Source organism: Lepisosteus platostomus, chromosome 18 (assembly GCF_059453375.1).
Source record: "Lepisosteus platostomus isolate fLepPlt1 chromosome 18, fLepPlt1.hap1, whole genome shotgun sequence".
In the NCBI taxonomy this organism is placed as follows: Eukaryota; Metazoa; Chordata; class Actinopteri; order Semionotiformes; family Lepisosteidae; genus Lepisosteus; species Lepisosteus platostomus.
In genome coordinates, this window is record NC_142628.1 from 7,905,020 (window position 1) to 7,923,650 (window position 18,631).

General features: G+C 38.4%; 2 protein-coding genes across 3 annotated transcripts in view; one reads left to right on the top strand and one right to left on the bottom strand.

The window, feature by feature from the left end:
* Positions 1-5,756, top strand: part of swap70b (switching B cell complex subunit SWAP70b) — a 33,666-nt gene extending 27,910 nt beyond the window's left edge. The window contains exons 10-12 of the mRNA XM_088610877.1: positions 2,331-2,529; positions 3,627-3,723; positions 4,337-5,756. Of these exons, the coding sequence (XP_088467003.1) occupies positions 2,331-2,529; positions 3,627-3,723; positions 4,337-4,455 (415 nt within the window). The 3' untranslated portion in view covers positions 4,456-5,756. The remainder of the gene's footprint in view (positions 1-2,330; positions 2,530-3,626; positions 3,724-4,336) is intronic.
* Positions 5,757-16,943: 11,187 nt separating this feature from the next.
* Positions 16,944-18,631, bottom strand: part of sbf2 (SET binding factor 2) — a 144,858-nt gene continuing 143,170 nt past the window's right edge. For both annotated transcript variants that reach the window (XM_088610865.1, XM_088610864.1), the window contains one exon: positions 16,944-18,253. In XM_088610865.1, coding sequence (XP_088466991.1) covers positions 18,155-18,253 — 99 coding nt within the window. In that variant the 3' untranslated portion in view covers positions 16,944-18,154. The remainder of the gene's footprint in view (positions 18,254-18,631) is intronic.

An 18,631-nucleotide genomic window follows, 5' to 3' on the forward strand; every position in this document is an offset into this window, starting at 1 on the left:
TTAATGTCCATATAATATTTCTTATATTTATTTTGCTTTCCGTGAGAATGGTATACTCACAGTATCGACACCCCTCATCTCTGTGTCAACCATTTTTTAATTACATATCATAGACACATGGAAAACACTGACACATACGAGTATTAAACTTTCATTTTGAGTGAGTGAGTGGTACAACTTCTATTAACTTAATTTAAAGAATTTCTTATTTCTGCATTACATTTAATTCGCAATTAATGCGAAGTATTGTCGGAGACAAAAAGCTGCAGGTCAGCCTTTGAGTTTGTATACTTGGTAGGGGTTAATGGCGTTTTCGATAGCAGGATATTCACTTGTACACAGTTACAATAAGAACGCAAGAAAAGGTGACAAAGGAGAGGCAGCCATGTGGTTCTTCATCGCTTTATGAGAAAAAGGATCACGATTCAAAGTATCTCATCCAGATGTTTTTTTCAGGATCCCAGGGATACATTGTGATACATTTGTAAAGCTGATATTTCAGTAACACTTTAGATTGGGGTTGCAAATGCCATTTATAAACTATATATAAACTTTATATAAACTACATTTATAGAAACATTTAATAATATAAATGTGACAATAACCAAGCTCTGCAGTAGGGTGCTGTAGGTTAATTGCATGTCTCTGAAGCAGGGCAGATTAATAGAGTGAAAACAGTTATTGCCTTCAGATCGGTGGCTTTAATATTGTGAAAGGCTAGTCTAGAGCAAGTGCTCCCCCTGACAGAGGCCGGTTTAACTTGTTAACCCTCTATTCACACCTTTCAGAGCCTCAGCTCCTCTTTTGTCATGTTGGTAAAACAGGAGCAGAACTAACGTGTAGCTGAAAGCTACATTTTTTTTTAAAGGTTTCACAGCAAAGGTCATCGAGGCTAGCATGATCACAACACTATGGAAGCAAAGGATTACATAAGGGTGCGCAGAACAACCAAGATCTGATGTGATGTGCAGGTGCAGACATTTCCGTGTGAAAGTGTAGACAGAGAAACCAATATGATATGTATACATTAGAGATACTGTACCAGTAGCTACTGGGTGGTCCTGTTTCTACTGTAGCAGAGAGATGCGGCACAGAGGAGACTTGCAGAAACAGGATGCACTGTGACACACACAGCCAAACACACACACACATTTGGATTCCTGTATCTGTGGGGACTTCCCATTGCCTCTCAACCTGTTTTGATTTACTACTCTATACTCCATTGCAATGCATTTTCCACACAGAGTGGAAAATGACCCCAAACAGATTTCTGGCTTTTGACATTTGAAAGAAAATACAGTTCATTTTGTCAAATAAAAAAAATGTAACATCCGTAACTAGGACAAGCAGGCTGGAAATAAATGGATCCAATAAGTTATTTACTTGGTGAGGAGGATGTCCCTATACTGTATCTTGTCCCCACAAAGACATGGAGTCCAGACATTTTCTATAATATAGATGCCAACTCACGCACGCAGTCACTTTCCTCCTCACCAATCTGTTATTGAGGCCCACCCTGGTTTACACATGTCCAGCGTTCCCTTGCTTGAAATTTTATTTCGACAGCTTTTCAAAGTGTTTGTCCACAGGGAAGTTCAATAGGTCAAGGGCAAAAACATTTAATAGCCAACGAGATCAGATATGTATTGTCATAGGCAATCTGATTCAGAATACAATCAAGGTTATAATATAATCACAGATGTGTATATACACACACAGCAAATGTAATTTTGCCCTTTTGAATATATATTTTATGTAAATTATATGTTGTAAAATGTTAAAATGATTTTTTGTTAATACTTGACCAGGGGGCTGTAATTTATTTTGAATATGCTAGGTTAGCAATATATTAAGATTTAGCAAATGTTTGTTTTTTTGGACATTAATTGCTTGCAGTCATAGCGGGAAAGTCCTCTGAATGCCTCAGTATTTCTTTGCACCTGTGAATGAATGATTTCCTGTTTGAAGAAGCATTTTGCTAATACCGCCTGTGAGAAGTCACTTCAGCTGGACAGTAATTTTATTACACCGGATTGCAGCCTTGGTCAAGAGCACATAATGGAGTGTGAACCTGCTGCACTTAAAAGGCACAAGAAACTGCATATTGTCATATGCTGTATCTCTGTCATATCACTGGTTATAAGAGATTACACATATGAAATAATTTTACACAGCCAGATCCTTGAGCTTTAAGCTGATACATTCTTGACCCAAATGAGGATGGAATACAAGTGTTTGTGAGGAGGTGCTGGCTGAACGTATGGATGTTCTCGCAGGATGTCTTCCCCAGCACGGCTCTCCAAAGCCTGGCTTCTGTGCTTGCCCCGCAGGCTGCTGGAAGAGGAGGCCATGAAGCGCGCCGAGCTGGAGCAGATCCACCTGCAGCAGCAGAAGGCCATCTCCCAGACGGAGGCGGAGAAGCAGGAGCTGGAGAACAAGCGCCTGGCCAAGGAGCAGGCTCTGGAAGCTGCCATGCAGCAACTGGAACAGCTGGAGAGCGAGCGCAGAGGAGCGCTGGAGCAGTATGAGGTGAGTCATGGGTGTGACGATGTTCCTTCAGGAGGAAATGGAAATCAACTGCTTGTTTCTATATTAATAAACCACCTGATTTAGTTTTATTATGGTTAACAACCTGCCCTGTTTCTGAAACCCTTTGGTGGGATTACGTAGACAATCAATCCCTTTTTTTAGTACTATACATGTGGTACATACTAGCATATGAAGGTTTCTGGGATTTTTAAAAAGAAACAGGCTTACTATGAACTGGTTAGCGCCATCGTACTGTTTCCTTAGACTTCAGTTAAGTGAAAGGATAACTTAACTTGGCTTCCCTTTTTTCCTGGCTATCCGCCGTCTGTGCAATTATTTTCAGTTTCTGTTGTAATACACTCATGAAAGAGATCTAAGAGGACATCTTGGGGAAAAAAGCTGAGTCACAGCCCCCCCGGGACTGCAAGACTGGATTGTGTCATAGTGGATAGCCACTCCTTGAAAAACTGAACACATTTTTGTGAAGGAGTCTGGAATGAACTGGCATTTTGACCCTCAAATTCCTGTGCTCTGTGACCCATTATTAAGACTGACAACCACTCACTGCCACGCTAAGGATTTTGTAACAGCAGCACTCTTGAGTTTGAGTTAGCTCTTTTGAAAGTAATTTCTAAAAAAAAAGTCATTTTGCACTGAAAATTTTAAATTATACTCTTTAAGCTTGTACATAAAGAAGTCAGGCTTATGTAATTCAGCTGAGTGATTGCTAGCCTTTTTTCTCTTTTCCTCTGGGAGGATTTTAGTCATGTTTGGTTCTGCTTTGCGAAATGTTGTTCTGCAGCACCACCTGCTGGGAGACTTATGTGGTGCAGCCATATACTGGCCTCTGATTATACCTTACAAACTAGTTTAACTTTATTATTATTCAATTGAATGTATAGGGGACAGTTTAAATAAAACCTAACAAAATATAATGGATGTGCTTTTTTTAAAGAAGCAAGAGTATTCCCACTGACATAGTGGTTTAGATTGTAGTGGACGGTGGATTCTGGTTGTAATTGGGAGTATCGGGGGACTGTGGTTTCACATCAGAGTGCCTGCCACCCTGCTCATCCCTTGAGTTCTCTGTGTGACAGGAGGTGATGAAGAAACTGGAGAAGGCAGCAAATAAGACCAGGAGCTGGAAGGACAAAGTAGCTCAACATGAAGGCCTGATCCGCTTAATTCAGCCAGGTAGTGTAATCTATAAGAACGCAAGTCACAAATGAGAGGAGGCCATTCACACCATCTTGCTGAAATGATGGTACCTAACGGGGGCTTATGATCTTTCCAGATTTTTCTTGTAAGAAGCCAATATATCATCTTCAACCTTCAACCTTATTGTATTTATTGTTTATGGGTAGCTTGTTCTATAAGTCCTTCAGACCTTTGGGTGAAAGAGCCTGTTCAATCTGAAACCTTTGGGCTTAACAGCTCAGATGGAAAGAAAAGAACAAGAAGCCAAGAAACCAAGGTGCCCTTGGTTTAGGATCATTTTAGATCTATTGGTCAGAGTTGGAATACATTCTACTGGCAGCAAAGAGTGGAAACATGTTTGTGTTTTATCTATGGATCTTCAAGTTGTTAAACTGGTGATCTAGCAAACATTATAAGGATCATTTCTAATTCTGTAAAATCAGGAAAAAGAAAGACCATTTACAACAGTTTTAATCTTAAAAGAGACTTGCAAGGTCTAATCTTCAACCCAAGAAAAGGTTACAAACTTGGGTCAAGGCTACAGACAAGGCAGTTATCCCTTCATTCCGAGAGGGTTATTAATATATTTTTTTTTACATGCGATTTCCAGGATCCAAGGGTCCGCAGCTGATCACTAACTGGGGAGCAGCTGCTTTCACTGAGGCAGAGCTGAGCCTGAGAGAGAAAAGCTGGCAGGAGAAGAAGAACAGAACCACTGAGGCCCAATAGAACAGACTGACATACCCCATGGAGAGCGTACATCTCGGGCTGATCAGCCCTGTGCTCAGACATCCTGGGCATCGGCACAGATGTGGAGAAGGTTCTGGAACATTCTTTACCACACCTGCAGCTGCTAGTGCAGAACAAGCTTACAGTCCCATCTGAAGGGAACGTGATGTTCAATAGCATTCCTGTTTCTTAACTAAAACTGCACCTGATCAGCTAGAGTAGCCTGTTACTTTTTCTGCTGCACCTGATATCACTTCAGTTGAACCTGTCTGCCTGGAATTCCAGTTTTTTTGTTGAGTGTACAGTTTTAATTTGATAAACACTGCATACATTATCCAAATGTTTTTTTTATTTTGTTTACTTGGAGTAAATCTGCATTAGTTCAAATCTTTTATTTCCTAAAAGTGTGGATGAAAGAATATTAATATGTTTTTGTGGACAATAGATGACAATTTTTCCTGCAAAAAATCTTTGGCTGTTTCTGTAGTATTAGATATAAAACCCCAGAAGTTATATTACCTTCGTTAAAAAAATCAATCACACAGAGTAATATCTTGTTCTTTTGTTGTGAAGATGTTTTCTAGGATATTTTATATAATGAAGCCTGTTTTTTAACAATAATTAACAATAATTTCTCTAATAATGGTTACTGCTTTTGAGGAAAATTAGTGTTTTACTTTAAAACTTTCATGCTATGTATTAACCAAAAGACACTGGGAGAACATTTGAAAAAAAAAGAGCTTTTTGTATTTATTTTTAACTGAACATTTCCATGTAAAGCCTGAAAAGAACTTTTTGAAATTGAAGACAAAAGTTAGTTGTTTAATATAAATGTGTGAGTTTTAAGAATGTACCGGTGTGCATTTCCGTGGCTATGAAAAAGAGCTAAAGACTGAAGTTTTGATAAAAAAAGACATTGCTACAAATTTATTTTACCATTTTTTATCAAATTAGAAATAACTACTTTTTTAGGCTTCATGTTATGTGCAGTAAATCATTAATTTTTATACCAGAACAATGGAATCCATTGACTTTCAGATTTAAACAGTTTTCACTTAAAATGGGAACATGGAATTTCATAGTGATTACTGTTCTGTGAATTACAGTAGTTATGTGACCTAATTAAGTCATTTTTATTAACAGTTTCTTCAGGTACAATTTCAGCCTGAAGTTATTCTTCCTTCCTATTTTGTTTACTGTTTATCAAACATCTTGAACAGTATTTAATATTCAGGAAGTTTTAGTGTAGGTTAAAAAAAACAACTGAAACTGTACTTTAATAAAGACGTTAATGAAATGACTATACATATTGTATTTTTTTATTGCAGTAAAATTAGGTGAAGGGATACAACCAGACAATTTACAGCAGTGTAGTGTGGCTGTAGGATCATTGAACAGCATTTGAGACCCCTGGTTATGGGTCCTACCAAGCCCTATAATTACTGGTCACCATAAGACAGGACTGGGTTCTGAATTCACCTGGAGCTCAACAATTTCCCCCTGGCCTTAATCAACCATGTCCTCCTAATAATCTCCATCAACTGATGTGTGGTGAGTGTTCTGGCGCACTATTGCTGCTGACGCATCTTCCCATTACCTGTAAAGAGCTTTGATTGGAGTGTCCAGAAAGCTATATAAGTGTAAAGATTATTTAAATCAGTAGCAAAATGAAAATGTTAACACTTTATTCCAAGGCACCTGGACAATACCCCAGTCTTAAGTAGAATGCAAATGTAGAAGTCTGTTTTTACTTCAGTTCAGATGGAGTTGTTCAGATTTTATTTCTATTCTGCAAACTGCTGCACCAGTTAGGTTGAAGCTGAAGTGGTTTCCTTACACCTGGACCTACTCTGGATTGCAACTCACAGCAAAGCCATGTTACATTATGCACCTACACTGACTCGGCTGGATCCCTACCAGGTGGGGAATTCCTCTGCAAAACTGTCTTCGAAGAGGAGCAGCTGGTGGCGAGGGGTGTGTCTCGCCAAGTGGGTATGAAAAGTGGCCCTGCCACTTGTGATTTGCAGGGCTGAAGCAGGTCTTAGCTGGATGATAGCTCTCAAGGATCAGGTTGGTGCTGCAATCTCTAGTATCATAGGTGTTTTAAATCTAGTCGCCCTCTCTGTCACCATCAATACATCATTTAACAAGTCATTTCCAGAGGGGAAAAAAAACAGATCTAAAAAATTTTCCAGTTAAAAAAACTGACATTGCCAAGGCATTTTTAATGGTATCCAGCTTTTTGGCGGTATATCCTCAAACTGAGAATTTGAAATGAAACACAGTTTGTACTTGAGTGACAGAACAAAGCGTTAGCTCTAATTATCATATTTGTCAAGCTCACCCTTAACAGTATGCACCTTTAATTTTTCTGTAGAAGAGCTCTGATCTGTGCACTTAACATTCCCCAGAATAATCAGCACATATTCAAAAGGCAATTGCACTTGTTATATGTAACTAGTTTACAATTGAAATGCTCACATACTAAGTTACAGGGACTCTAGAAACCTGGAAGCCATCAGTAGCTTCAAGTTTTGCCAAAATGGGCCAGCACTTGTGCTTGAAGGCTTTGGCACAAAAACATTCTTTCCATAACTTGCGCTGTCCAAGCCAGAAAAAACAGAATTATGTCAGGTTTTGTTAATTTTTTTGTCAGCTGTATACTTACCATTTGTAGTTTCTTCATCCTTCCTCACTCCAGAATCACTTTAGTTCATAGTACAGTTCCATTTGTTTGTTTTAATCTAGTGTAATTTATTTCTTTTTGTTTCGCTTGTCTTGTTTTTCAGCACATAGCAGATGAAGGGCTTGCAACAAACCAGAGCAACTTCACAAAGAATGAGGCTTCTGGTGACCATATGCATAGACAATATAGGACAACCTTTGCTGCTGGCATTTCTGCATAAATAGATCAAATTTGTACTTGCAGAGGACTCCTATCACTGGACTATCAACAGAATGAAAATCCCCTTTCAGGACCAGATCTGTAGTTTGTATTTCTTTGGCATTACTTTTTCAGTTCTTTGGGGTTAGATGTCAGGCAAATTGTTCACAGAGAAACTGACCGGGCCTGTAAGGAATTCACATCTTTAATATACACTGCTGAAATTCAAAGGTCAGGTATTTATTTCCACTGAGAATTAGTCGTGAGGTCAGCTACACAGTAAGGGGTGCAAAAAAGTCTCATTAAACACAACCCCTCCACAAATTTTATAACATTTTTATAAATTAACAAAATCTACTTCTTTACAATGATTGGGAGATTTTTGTGCCTTTCAATAGCTCAAAGTTCATAATATTTTAATTTGATAGTAATTTGATAATAATACTCTCCCAGTGAATAAGTGAAAAGGTTTAATGCAAGACCTCTGCTTTGTTTTAATGTAAGTTTAAAGACTTTGCACACAGAAGTCAAACACTGGTAACCTAATTAAGGGTAAAGTATAAATATTATTTTCATGCAACTAGGACATGAGCCCAATTAATGTTTTTAGGGGTGCTTAAGTTACATTTTTTCCCCCCATGACTTCCTGTTTATATTTTTGCAAAATAAAAACGGTTTAGAATTCCGTTGCAGTGGAATTAAAAACGGTAGGGGAATGTATGGACACTAGGTGGCAGGGCTGCATTTAAAAACTACAATCTGTTCCTCCCCTTTTGCACACTGAAGTAGTTCTCTATATTAAGATTCTCCAATATATTAATCTAAAGTAAAGTAATAGTATTAATGCACATTCTAGGTGTTTTATGGAAAAAAGGGGTTTACTATTATTGTTCTAACATCTACTTCTCATGGGTCAATTCACTGTTACATAAATTCTAAAATTATAGATTCATCTAAGCCCTCCAAAATACCTTCTTTCAGGCTGAAAGGAGGAAGGTCTTCTGCACAGATACCTACAGAGAAGATAACGACCCCAGAAGATCTTCTCTTCCTCTGCTGTCGAGCGCCACAGAGCTGTTGTGCCCTTGTTCAGAGTGACTTTGCATCTCGATGAGTCTGTAGAAATCCAGTTTCCTGACATGGCACCTGCACTCCCCTAACCAGGGTCTTCAAGTTCTGCTCTTAGTGCTGACAATTAAATGCCAAGATCTCACACTCCCACTCCGCCTCCCACTATAACTTTGCAGAGACAACCTTATAAAGTCAGGATAGTTGCAGGGACACATTTGTCAGAACCACAGGCTTGAGTTTTAACCTGGAAGATCCTGGTTGTAGGAAATCTGATCAGTCCTTGAAATCATTCTACTGATTTTTCAGATCCATCTTTTCTCTCATTCCCCACATGTTGCCTGTAAATAATTTTATAATGAAAATTAGTAACTTCTTAATTTGTGGTAGGTTCAAAGCTTCACACCTACTACAGTTTCTACTGACATAAAGTTTCAATGGTGTCAATGCAGCTTCTGAATGTCGGAGAAAAATGAAATAATCTTTAGTTAACACTTTCCCCCCGAACATGTTCTGTGAGACTGTATTGAAGCACCTTTCTTTTTGTTATACTATGAGCTAAAACAACAAATCTTTACAGCATGACCAAAAGTAGTGGTTTTTTTTGTTACAAGTCTTTTATGCCATTCAAATAAAAAAGGATGTGTAAAGACAACCCTTTGTCCTGCATTACTGTAGTATTGTCTTCCATAGAGTGATGAAATAATTTCTGTAAGATTACTTATCTAGTGTTATTGGGACTCAAATACCGGACGCAATTAACAGAATAATGTATTTGCTTAATTTAATTTCAGAGCTACATAGCTTGTGTAATTGCTGGAGTACACTTGATATTCCATCCTGCTGGCTGTACTGCACAAATCTGTGCAATGTTCAAAAATGCCAGAAGGTACTTTTCCAACCTCTGCTTGAGAGATTTAAGATTTTTTTTTCTTCAGTTTCTGGCTTGAAGTTTAAGTTACAAAAGCCTTTTATTTTCTTTAGAAATCCAAAGTTAGTTAAGGATGAATTAAAGAATGCACTGAGCAAGTTATTTTCGTTCTTTGAGTCATCCAGCTAGGAATTTGAAACCCCAGCGATTATTAAACACTGACTGACATTATTTGCTTCCACACCCTTGAATTCACTCTAGCTCATCAAGTGCAATTCTTACTTTCCCAACCAGAAATGTAAATCTTTCACTCTGCCCTGGAGGAATCCCAGGTCTTTGTGTTCTCTCCCCTCCCTGCATCTGGGAGCTTTGCAGCTTTCTTATTCTTGGAATTAACCACTGCTTTTAAAGGAATCCAGAGCAGCATCACTATGGACACATGTGGACCGTTGTGTGAGTTTTTCGCAAAATAACTCAGTTTAATCTTAGACTTCCCATTGATGAACCTTTTTGCTGTGAAGCCCCTATCATAACTTAAACAAGAGTACAAAAATGCCTCGGCTCACGTTTCCACAGTACCTCTGTATCCATGAAATAAAGGCCAGGTGTCTGCGTCGGGCCCTGCAACGCGTAGAGGCTAAACTGCTCGATCTGTTAGCGCCTGCTCATTTTCGGCCTCTTGGTCTGTTGCAGAATCCCTGTCCCACAGCAACCTGTCTTCATTTCAGCAGCCGGGTCAGATGCTGAGGAAAGCAACAGGGAGGGGAAATGTATAGCGCACGTTTGGTTTAACTATCCCGGCCGAGGGAATGGCTGACTAGCCCCCAGGAGGAGGCTGCCCGAATTTCCCCTCATGACTGCAAGGAAAGAGCTAGAGAGCTGCTGCAGAGGTATAGATGAGGTGGTGGGAGAGGAAGGAAAGACGTGTGAAGGGAAGCACTGGATGTGAGATGTGTGTAGACACTTAAGAGGGAGGAAGTGGGTGAGAGCAGGATCTAACCTTCTTCCCAAACGTCTGGCACAAACTCCATTTAGCTGGGCTTGATAATTACATTTTTCTAGCAATTTCACTGTTGCTGATTTTGATTGTGAAACTCATTTACCAGGGTCGATAACTGCCAGGATCCATGCAAATGAATTTCAAAGATAAGTATGAAATTAGGTAACATCTAAGCATCACAGGGTCTCTGTGTCCTCCAATACACAAATTTCCGATATCTCTCAGCACAATAAATTGCCTTGTTCTCTTCCTGCCATTACAGAAGTGCAACATTCATCTTTGATTATGCAAATTCGTTTAGTTTTGTAGGCAATTTTGTTCATGTAAAAGAAAAACGTGTTACATAGATGCCCATCTGTGCAAGTCACGACCTGAAAAAACATTATGAAAATGAGACTGCATAAGCTTGCTACCTTTATTGTTAAAATGTGATCTATGCTGTAATAAGTACAAAATTAATAGTCGCTGTAACCGGGCCTGCAATTTCATGGACATAGAAACAAGAAGGGCTGTCAAACTGGTGCCCTCAGCTGGAACCTTTGCCACTAAGAATTATGAAACAGTATATTTTTTAAAACACATTGTTTGTGCATTACTTAAGGCACGCTGGAGCAGGTGAAATCCAGCCTCAGCACAGAGTGAAGACAAGACGGGACAGTGAGTAATAATCTTTTAACAATGCCTCCGTGTTCAGTGCAACAGGCCGAGAGACTTTGCATATCTGCCCTTCCTGCTGTCCCTCTTATTTCAATAAACGCCCCCAAAAAAGAACAAAAGGGGTTTTTAGCAACCCCAAATTAGAATCTATGGGCATGAAAAAAAACACTGCAAAGTCATGCGGGCCATTACATCACGAGCAAGCAGAGCCAGTGTTAACCAAATTAGGATGGGGCAGAGACAGTGTAGAATTTACAGTTCAACCCAAGGCCAAAAGAGTGCCATTTGAGATAACATTAAATTACATGCGCTAACCTGTTTCAGCTGGCAGCTTTATTGTCATGGCTAATAAGAGCTGTTAGACAAACAGAAAGCTTAGCAATACCGTCAACTGTGTGCAATGACTGTTGTGAAATTCTTGCAAGTGCTCTAAACGTGATCAACATGTCAGCATCGGATTGGAATGTGGCACATCCAAAATAATGTGACAAATCAAAAATACATTCCTTTTATGGCGTTGTTTGTTTGCTCAGCTGGACGTAGCCCAACTGTTCGACTGCACCTCACGGCATCTACTTGCACAATAATGAAGTCATGGTTTGCCTGCTTCTTCCATACCTGCTCCAATTGTGTACAGTCGACAATTTTGTTCTGATTAGTTAACAGCAGCGAAATTCAACAGGTTAAGACAAAATGTGCATAATGAAAAGAACACAAAAAATGCATTTAAATACTTACTTTGTGTAAATAATGTACTGTTTATGCAAAATACTTCCTTTCATGCAACACACACTGTTTTTCTAATGTGATACTTACTGTAATACAGACGTTTCATCCCAAATGATCTCAAAATACATATGGGAGGGACCCACCTCATCAACAATAAGGCACAGCTCCCACCTGAGTGACTCATGGAAACTATTAAAGAAAAGCAGCCCTACCCATTATTAATTGGAGCAAGAGGCATTACCAATATCTTTCCAGGCATAAACTTGTCTACTCCTCACTACATTTTCATATATTTTCATATGAGATTGTGTTAAGTCACAAATACCATTTCTTTCAAAATAACACTTTTAAAAATATACTTTCACCGGTTAAACTCAATATTTAAAATCAAATCTCAATTTCTGTCTGTAAGGATCAGTCCCCTTATTGGTCCTAATGGACACAGGTTCCCTCCTGCAAAGAATTCCACGGCAAAGAAGCAGAAGATTTGAATGTAAGCTCATCCGCCTGCCCCTCAAAGGAGGCATTAATATCTCAAACGCATTTTCGCAAAGTTTGATTTAAACTCTTCTGAGTCCTAATCGTTAATGTATCAAGGTCACGTCTCCAGGAATTAATTGCACAAACTCTAACATTCCATAATAAGGCAAAAATACCTTCTCCTCTGCCTGTGGCCACATGTGGTCTAGGCTTCTTAATGTCCGTGACCAGTTTATTTGAATCTTCTCCAGGAGATTTTCATTTAAACAGATTTGGATCGGGAACATTCTTTCTGACTGTCTGATAATGAATAAATCTCTCACAGCTGTGGTTTTAGTTGGCCATGTTTCTGGCCAAAATATCTTCCCGAGGTGACTTCATAGCATTGTCTATAGCACTCCCGATTAAAATCCTGTGGTAAAGGTGGCAGACTATACTTGCGTGATGACAAGTGCAGAATAGCCTGGTATGAATTACATCAAATATGACACAAGTAACTATGGCAACCACTTCTTTTGGTCTGTACAGCATAGTATAGCAAGCAACTTTTGTTTTGTTTACTGTTACCTTGGAAACAGCATCTCGCAAAATAACTTCGTTTAGTATCTAGAGTGGCATGATGTTAAAAATGGCTATTAATATGTTATGTATATTGAAATCTTCCTGGCTGATGTAGTCCTTCTAAGGCAGTCCTGTGGAGGACATTCAGATTGGTGCATGTGGTTAACTCTGAAGTCACCCATCCTATATGATTCAGAATAGTGACAGCTTTTTTTATTTCTTCTAGACATGATGCAATAATAACGGCCAATAATATGATGTCCTTCCAATTTCTGATTGGAATTCCTGACATTCTCATTTGTAAAGTTCTGGTTCTTGATCCTGTCAAATATATTGCTGCAAGGAGTATTTTCGCTTTATGGAGCCATATTTATTAAATGAGTGAGTAAAGACAAAAATGAATGCTATGATTTTTCTAAAGCTCTCTGTCACAACATGTCAGTAACATTAATTCTGGGGAAAAATATGAATTGAGTGATTGAATTGAAAGATTTGAAAAGCAGAAAAGAGAAGACGATCTTCTTTTATGTGATTTTACTTTAGGAAACTGTAAAATCGTGGACTACAGTGAAGTGTTTTGTTTAAAAGGCATTTCATTCACTGAAACTGAAATAGACTGCAGTTTGCCAGTTGTGAGTATTGAAAACATAGGAACTACACTCATCTCTGCTGTAAGAGGTGGCTTTTTTGAGGGCACAAACAGGCTCACAGATGCTAGCTGAAATGCGAATCAGAGTATCATGGGGGACATTGCCTGGATTGTTTCTGGGCTGTATCAGTGGACGCAGTCAGTGGGAAAGCATTTTTAGTGGGATGGACAAAAGAAGGAACACATTCAGAGAAAAGGCTGATTTTCTCCAGAGATAAAACAAGGTACAAACAAGTCAAAACAAATCTACCAGAGGGACCTTAAAGAATATTTTTAGATCATGGTTAAAGAATCTCCTGTTTAGAATGAGTGCAATTTGGAACAGAGTGCTTGAATTGTCCAGTATTAACAATAAACTGATCATCACAGATGTTCCAGTGAACTAACAAAAGCAAACACATCATGATGTGCTATTCCCTAAGGTTCTCTAGATTCTAGATTTCCAGGAAATATAAATTAAAAATAGATGAGAGATCTAATATTGTGAAATCAAATGAACCACAATGAGCTGATCAAGTAATACTGTTTTTACGCAGAATTGCCCTGGTTCAGTAGTGCACACCCAGTATTCACCATGCAGCCAGTTTTCTAGGATCTTGATTAATAAAACTGACAACTATTTAGTGCAAAGAGCCATGGGATAAGCAAAGGTGGAAAGCAAAAGACTTCTCTTCATCCATTTTTTACTGCTTTATCCAATACAGGGTCACGGGGGGAGCTGGAGCCTATCCCAGCAAGCAACGGGCACAAGGCATGATACTCCCTGGATGAGAGGCCAATCCACTGCCGGGACACAGACACGGACACGGACACACCAGGGTCAATTTTCCCAGAAGCCAATTAACCCACCAGTATGTCTTTGGACTGTGGAAGGAAACCGGAGCACCTGGAGAAAACCTATGCAAACATGGGGAGAATATACAAACTCCACGCAGACAGCATCCTCTTCAGGTCTGGAACTGAACGCAGGGCTCCAGCACTGCTAGGCAGCAATGCTAAGAAGTTTCTTGTTTTAGATAATTAATAAAGTCTTCAAGGTGCTGGAACAGTCGGAGTTTCTGTAGGGACAGACAGACACTTTATCTCTCAAGAGGTCTTCCGAAAGGACTGGTGAAGAGCAGTGCTTTAAACATCAACTCTAACTTTTATTCCATGCATTTACAGCTGTTGTAGGTTTTGCATGTAGTTGCTTTGTGTCAGTACTAGGGCTTTTGTTTTCCTCATTTTTGTTGCAGGCTGAAAGCTCCAGTTCTCCTCAGGAGAACTCCACACACGGCTGGTGGCGTGCCTTCCAGTGCAACCCCAGTAAATCCATCAGGAATCCCACTTCCTCTGCACCTTCCCTCCTGGGGGTGGGTGCTAATCCACAGCTTGGAAAGCCAGCTAAATTTGGAAATGACTGCTAGCCACAAACTTTCCAGATGTCAGTATAGCATTGCACCTGCTCCCTATACCAGCAAGCTGAACATGAGGAAAACCACATGTTTCTGACACCGGAATTTCATCTAAAGCTTTTCCTTATTCTTTAAGACAGGTGGAACTTCAGTTTGCTGCTGTCTTCCATACCAGAATGTGGCTCCACATTGACGCATGGATTTGGGTTTTGACGGTACTTTTACCGTGAAGATATCACAGTGGTGGTTGTGCGAAAATATTTGAATTGTATCAATTCAGGTCCAGAGTCCATGTTCTTAATAAGTGTTCCCAGACCCTGGTCTCAGAGTATCTCTCCGTCTTCTGGTTTCTGTTCCAACTGAGTTTTTAATAAGTTTTAAAACATATTAGTTTTAAATATTTTTTAAATTACTGGACCATTAAAATATCCAATAGAAATGTGTAAAACTGATTTTGTGGTGTCATAATATAAACACACCATCATTTGACCACCTTATAACATCACAATATTCAACATGGTACAAAAAGACATGTTGGAACTTCTAGGTCCCACTGCCTTGAAATATTATGATACAATAATGAAAAATTATGTGAATTATTTATTTATCAAAGGAAGCATTCTTAAAACATACTAACATCTCTTTTTCGTACAAAACAAATATTTAGCCAGCAAATGGTTAGAATTATTCCTTTTCTACCGCTTTCAAAGCAACTACTTTTAATTGTCAATTTATGATATATAGAAGCATAAAATTTCTCACCTCTTCGCCTGATTTGCCGTGGTCAGACTGTCCATCCTTTAGCAACAAAGGAAGTGGGCTCCTTCTGTTGTCAACACAATGTGTCAACGGACTCAGACTCATTGGTTAAATGAAACTCCATCAATCATTTAAAAAAAGAGGCAAAGTTCTAAATTCAGCATGTGGCACTGGATTTCATGACCCTTTCTAAACAGTGAAATTAAAAAACAGTGACACCTGAAGAAGGCTCCACGGCCGAAACGTTGTGTTCTCTTTCTTCTTTTTTTTCAGCATGGAATAAACCTATTACTTGTTCCTTTGCAGTGAAATTAAAGGTTCACTTGACTTAATTAAGAAAACTCTATGGGGAATAAAATAGTTCTCTTACATGTCCAAAGCTAAGCAAAGCAGGCCCTGGTCAGTATCCAAGCTGCTGCTGTATGTGGCTCCTGTATGGTAACAGGAGTAGGGTGTAGGTGTTCAACACCAGATGAGATGATAACCAAGATCCTGAGTGCTTGTTTATGAAAAGATACCTTTAGAGCAAGGGCATTAATTCCAACGAGCTGGCCAATTTCCACACATATAAACCTGCATCAGGCTTATACAGTCTGGCCGTCTAGAAAATTCATCCTTAATCTTAGTAGTAGCGCACTCTTTCTTACTCCTCCCCAGATGTGTTGTGGAGTGGGACTGTAGTGGTTGAGAATGGCTTCTACTGAGATAAGGGCTACACGTCAGTGGTGACGTCCTAAATATGAAACCTTTTGGGATCCTTTGGGATGAAAAAATGTAATTAATTCTCATTATTATTAGTTTACATTTCTGGATTCAGTAATGTTCCAGGAGCGCTCTGAGTTAGTTTCAGGAAAGAAAATTGCAGTGACATGCACCGTGAAGGATCATCAGCTGTAAACAGGAAGAGAGACGCAAAGATTCCAAAAAGATCACCTTTCAGGTAGGGATCCATGCAAAAGGAGATTTGCAAAACAATCTTTTGCAAAAAAAACAAAACAAAACAAAGAAAAAACAAGTAAAAAGAAAAAAGTGCTTTTGCAATTTTTTTAATTGTAATTTTGGAATTCCTTAATCAAGGTAGCTGCAGCAGCTATTTAACTCTGCGGGACTTCAAATCTCTCAAGTTTGTGACGTTTCAGAAATACTTCTGTGACGCTATTGTGGGGAAAGATCACAGGCATGGAAAAGCAAAGACCCAGGAAAGGTGCAATACTGAGGTTTGTTTCCCAGAGACTTAAACTATGGATAAAAGAGTGAAAACAAGACAGACCAATTGCGCATACACAAAAATGCTGATTTCAAATTAATTTACATCCACAACAAACAAAAACAAAATAAAAAAAGTGACTGACAGATAGTGACAGATTATTGTGCAGCTTTTAACTGTGTTCTTCCCAAGCATCAGAAAAAGTGACCATATAGGTTGTGCGAGCGTGTTCAAGTATTATCTATTTATTTCCAAAAAGTTAGTGTTGTCACAAGAAAAACAAGTACAGGAAAACAATAACATTTACCTTCTCTGTTACAGATCCCAGGTGCCAGCTGTCTTTCCCTTTTTTCCCCCAAACAATAAGATGTTACATACAGAAAAAATGACATTATGTTTGGATTAAATGAGCTATTTAGAAAAAGAATAAAAAAAACGAGTTTTAATGAATCATTTGGGAAATCTGAAGTCTTTCCCCCTTCATACTAGGCTTGACGACTCCAGACTTAAAACGGCATAGTGGCTATTTAAAATGTCAAGGACATAAAAAAGATAAAACATAGCTGAAGTGTGAATCAGATTCATTTTGGTTACGGTTAGATAAAAATGACCTGTTCAAATGTATAAAAAAGTCAAATGTATAAAATGCTACCAAAAGACATATTTACATATGTGAGGCTATAATTAGGATTTTGACCATGCTTAAGATGCATACAAGACAAGCTACATATATAACATCAATTTTTAATTTACATCACAAGGGACATTTTTAAAAAAGTTAACCTTGACAACAAACATTCACAAAAACATCTGCCTTTTTGTAACGCTAGTTACGACTATAAAACAAAATTGTTGAAAACATTCTTTTCTTTAGTGTGCAAAGGTTTTTCATTAATTATTTAAATTAAAAAAATGCTACAGAAGGATGTCAAATATGTACATATTTATAATGTAATGCCATTGAATTGCTGGTGTTTTATGTTATTAAATCTGTAAAGTACTATGGAATGCATAGTACAGGCTTAAGTGCAATCAATTACCTTGTTTAGTGCATGTCTGCTGTCATTTGCTCTTTTAGATGGTCTTTTTTAAGGCTCTGGAAGCAGCAATTGTTTTATCTTTTTCTACAGTATTGAACTTGAATCATCTAAACACAGTCTAATTATTTTTTTCACTTGCTACATTGTATTTAGCATTTTTGATGGCCAGTGCAATCCCACTTTCTCCATTTAAAACAAGTCAATACACTATTTTTGTACACAGTGCAATCCATTTATAATTTTAGTCCTTTTTAATCTCTTAATTCTTTAATCTCTGGTACTGGATCCTAATTCCTGGAAATGCCTGAAGAGTTTGGGAAGAGATTTCAAACTCTCCTTGTAAGCCCCGTTCTCCTTTTCCTGAAGATATTATTGCCTGAGATCACACTGATGAGCAAGGTTATGCGTCTGAAATGCAGTTCTGGATTTTGTCCATCCACTGCTGTGCACTTTGTGCGTCTTGTGCACAGAAATTGTACATACGCCTTGTCGTTTTCAGCTGAAATGACATTAGTGACAATCAATCAGAAACAATCAAAACAAAACACAGGATCCTTTCTTGTCCAGCACAACCATTACTCTTAAATACCTAATAAATGAAAATGGACTTGCTAAAAAAAACACTTTGTAAAGAGAAAATGAAAAAAAAATAGTTTTAAACTCTACAAATCTAGAAAGTCATCTGCTATTTGTGAACTATGTCTCCAGCACTAACTTTGAAAGGCCTTTCAGCAGACTTGAAATTAGTTGTAAAGGCTTTCAGCTTCTAAGTACTCTCTTAAAATGGCACATTTAAGAGGTATCTAACATTTTAACTTCATCTAGCTTTTTATTTACGTTGAATTTGTTTGTTCTGTTTTTTTAGCTCCTTATTCTT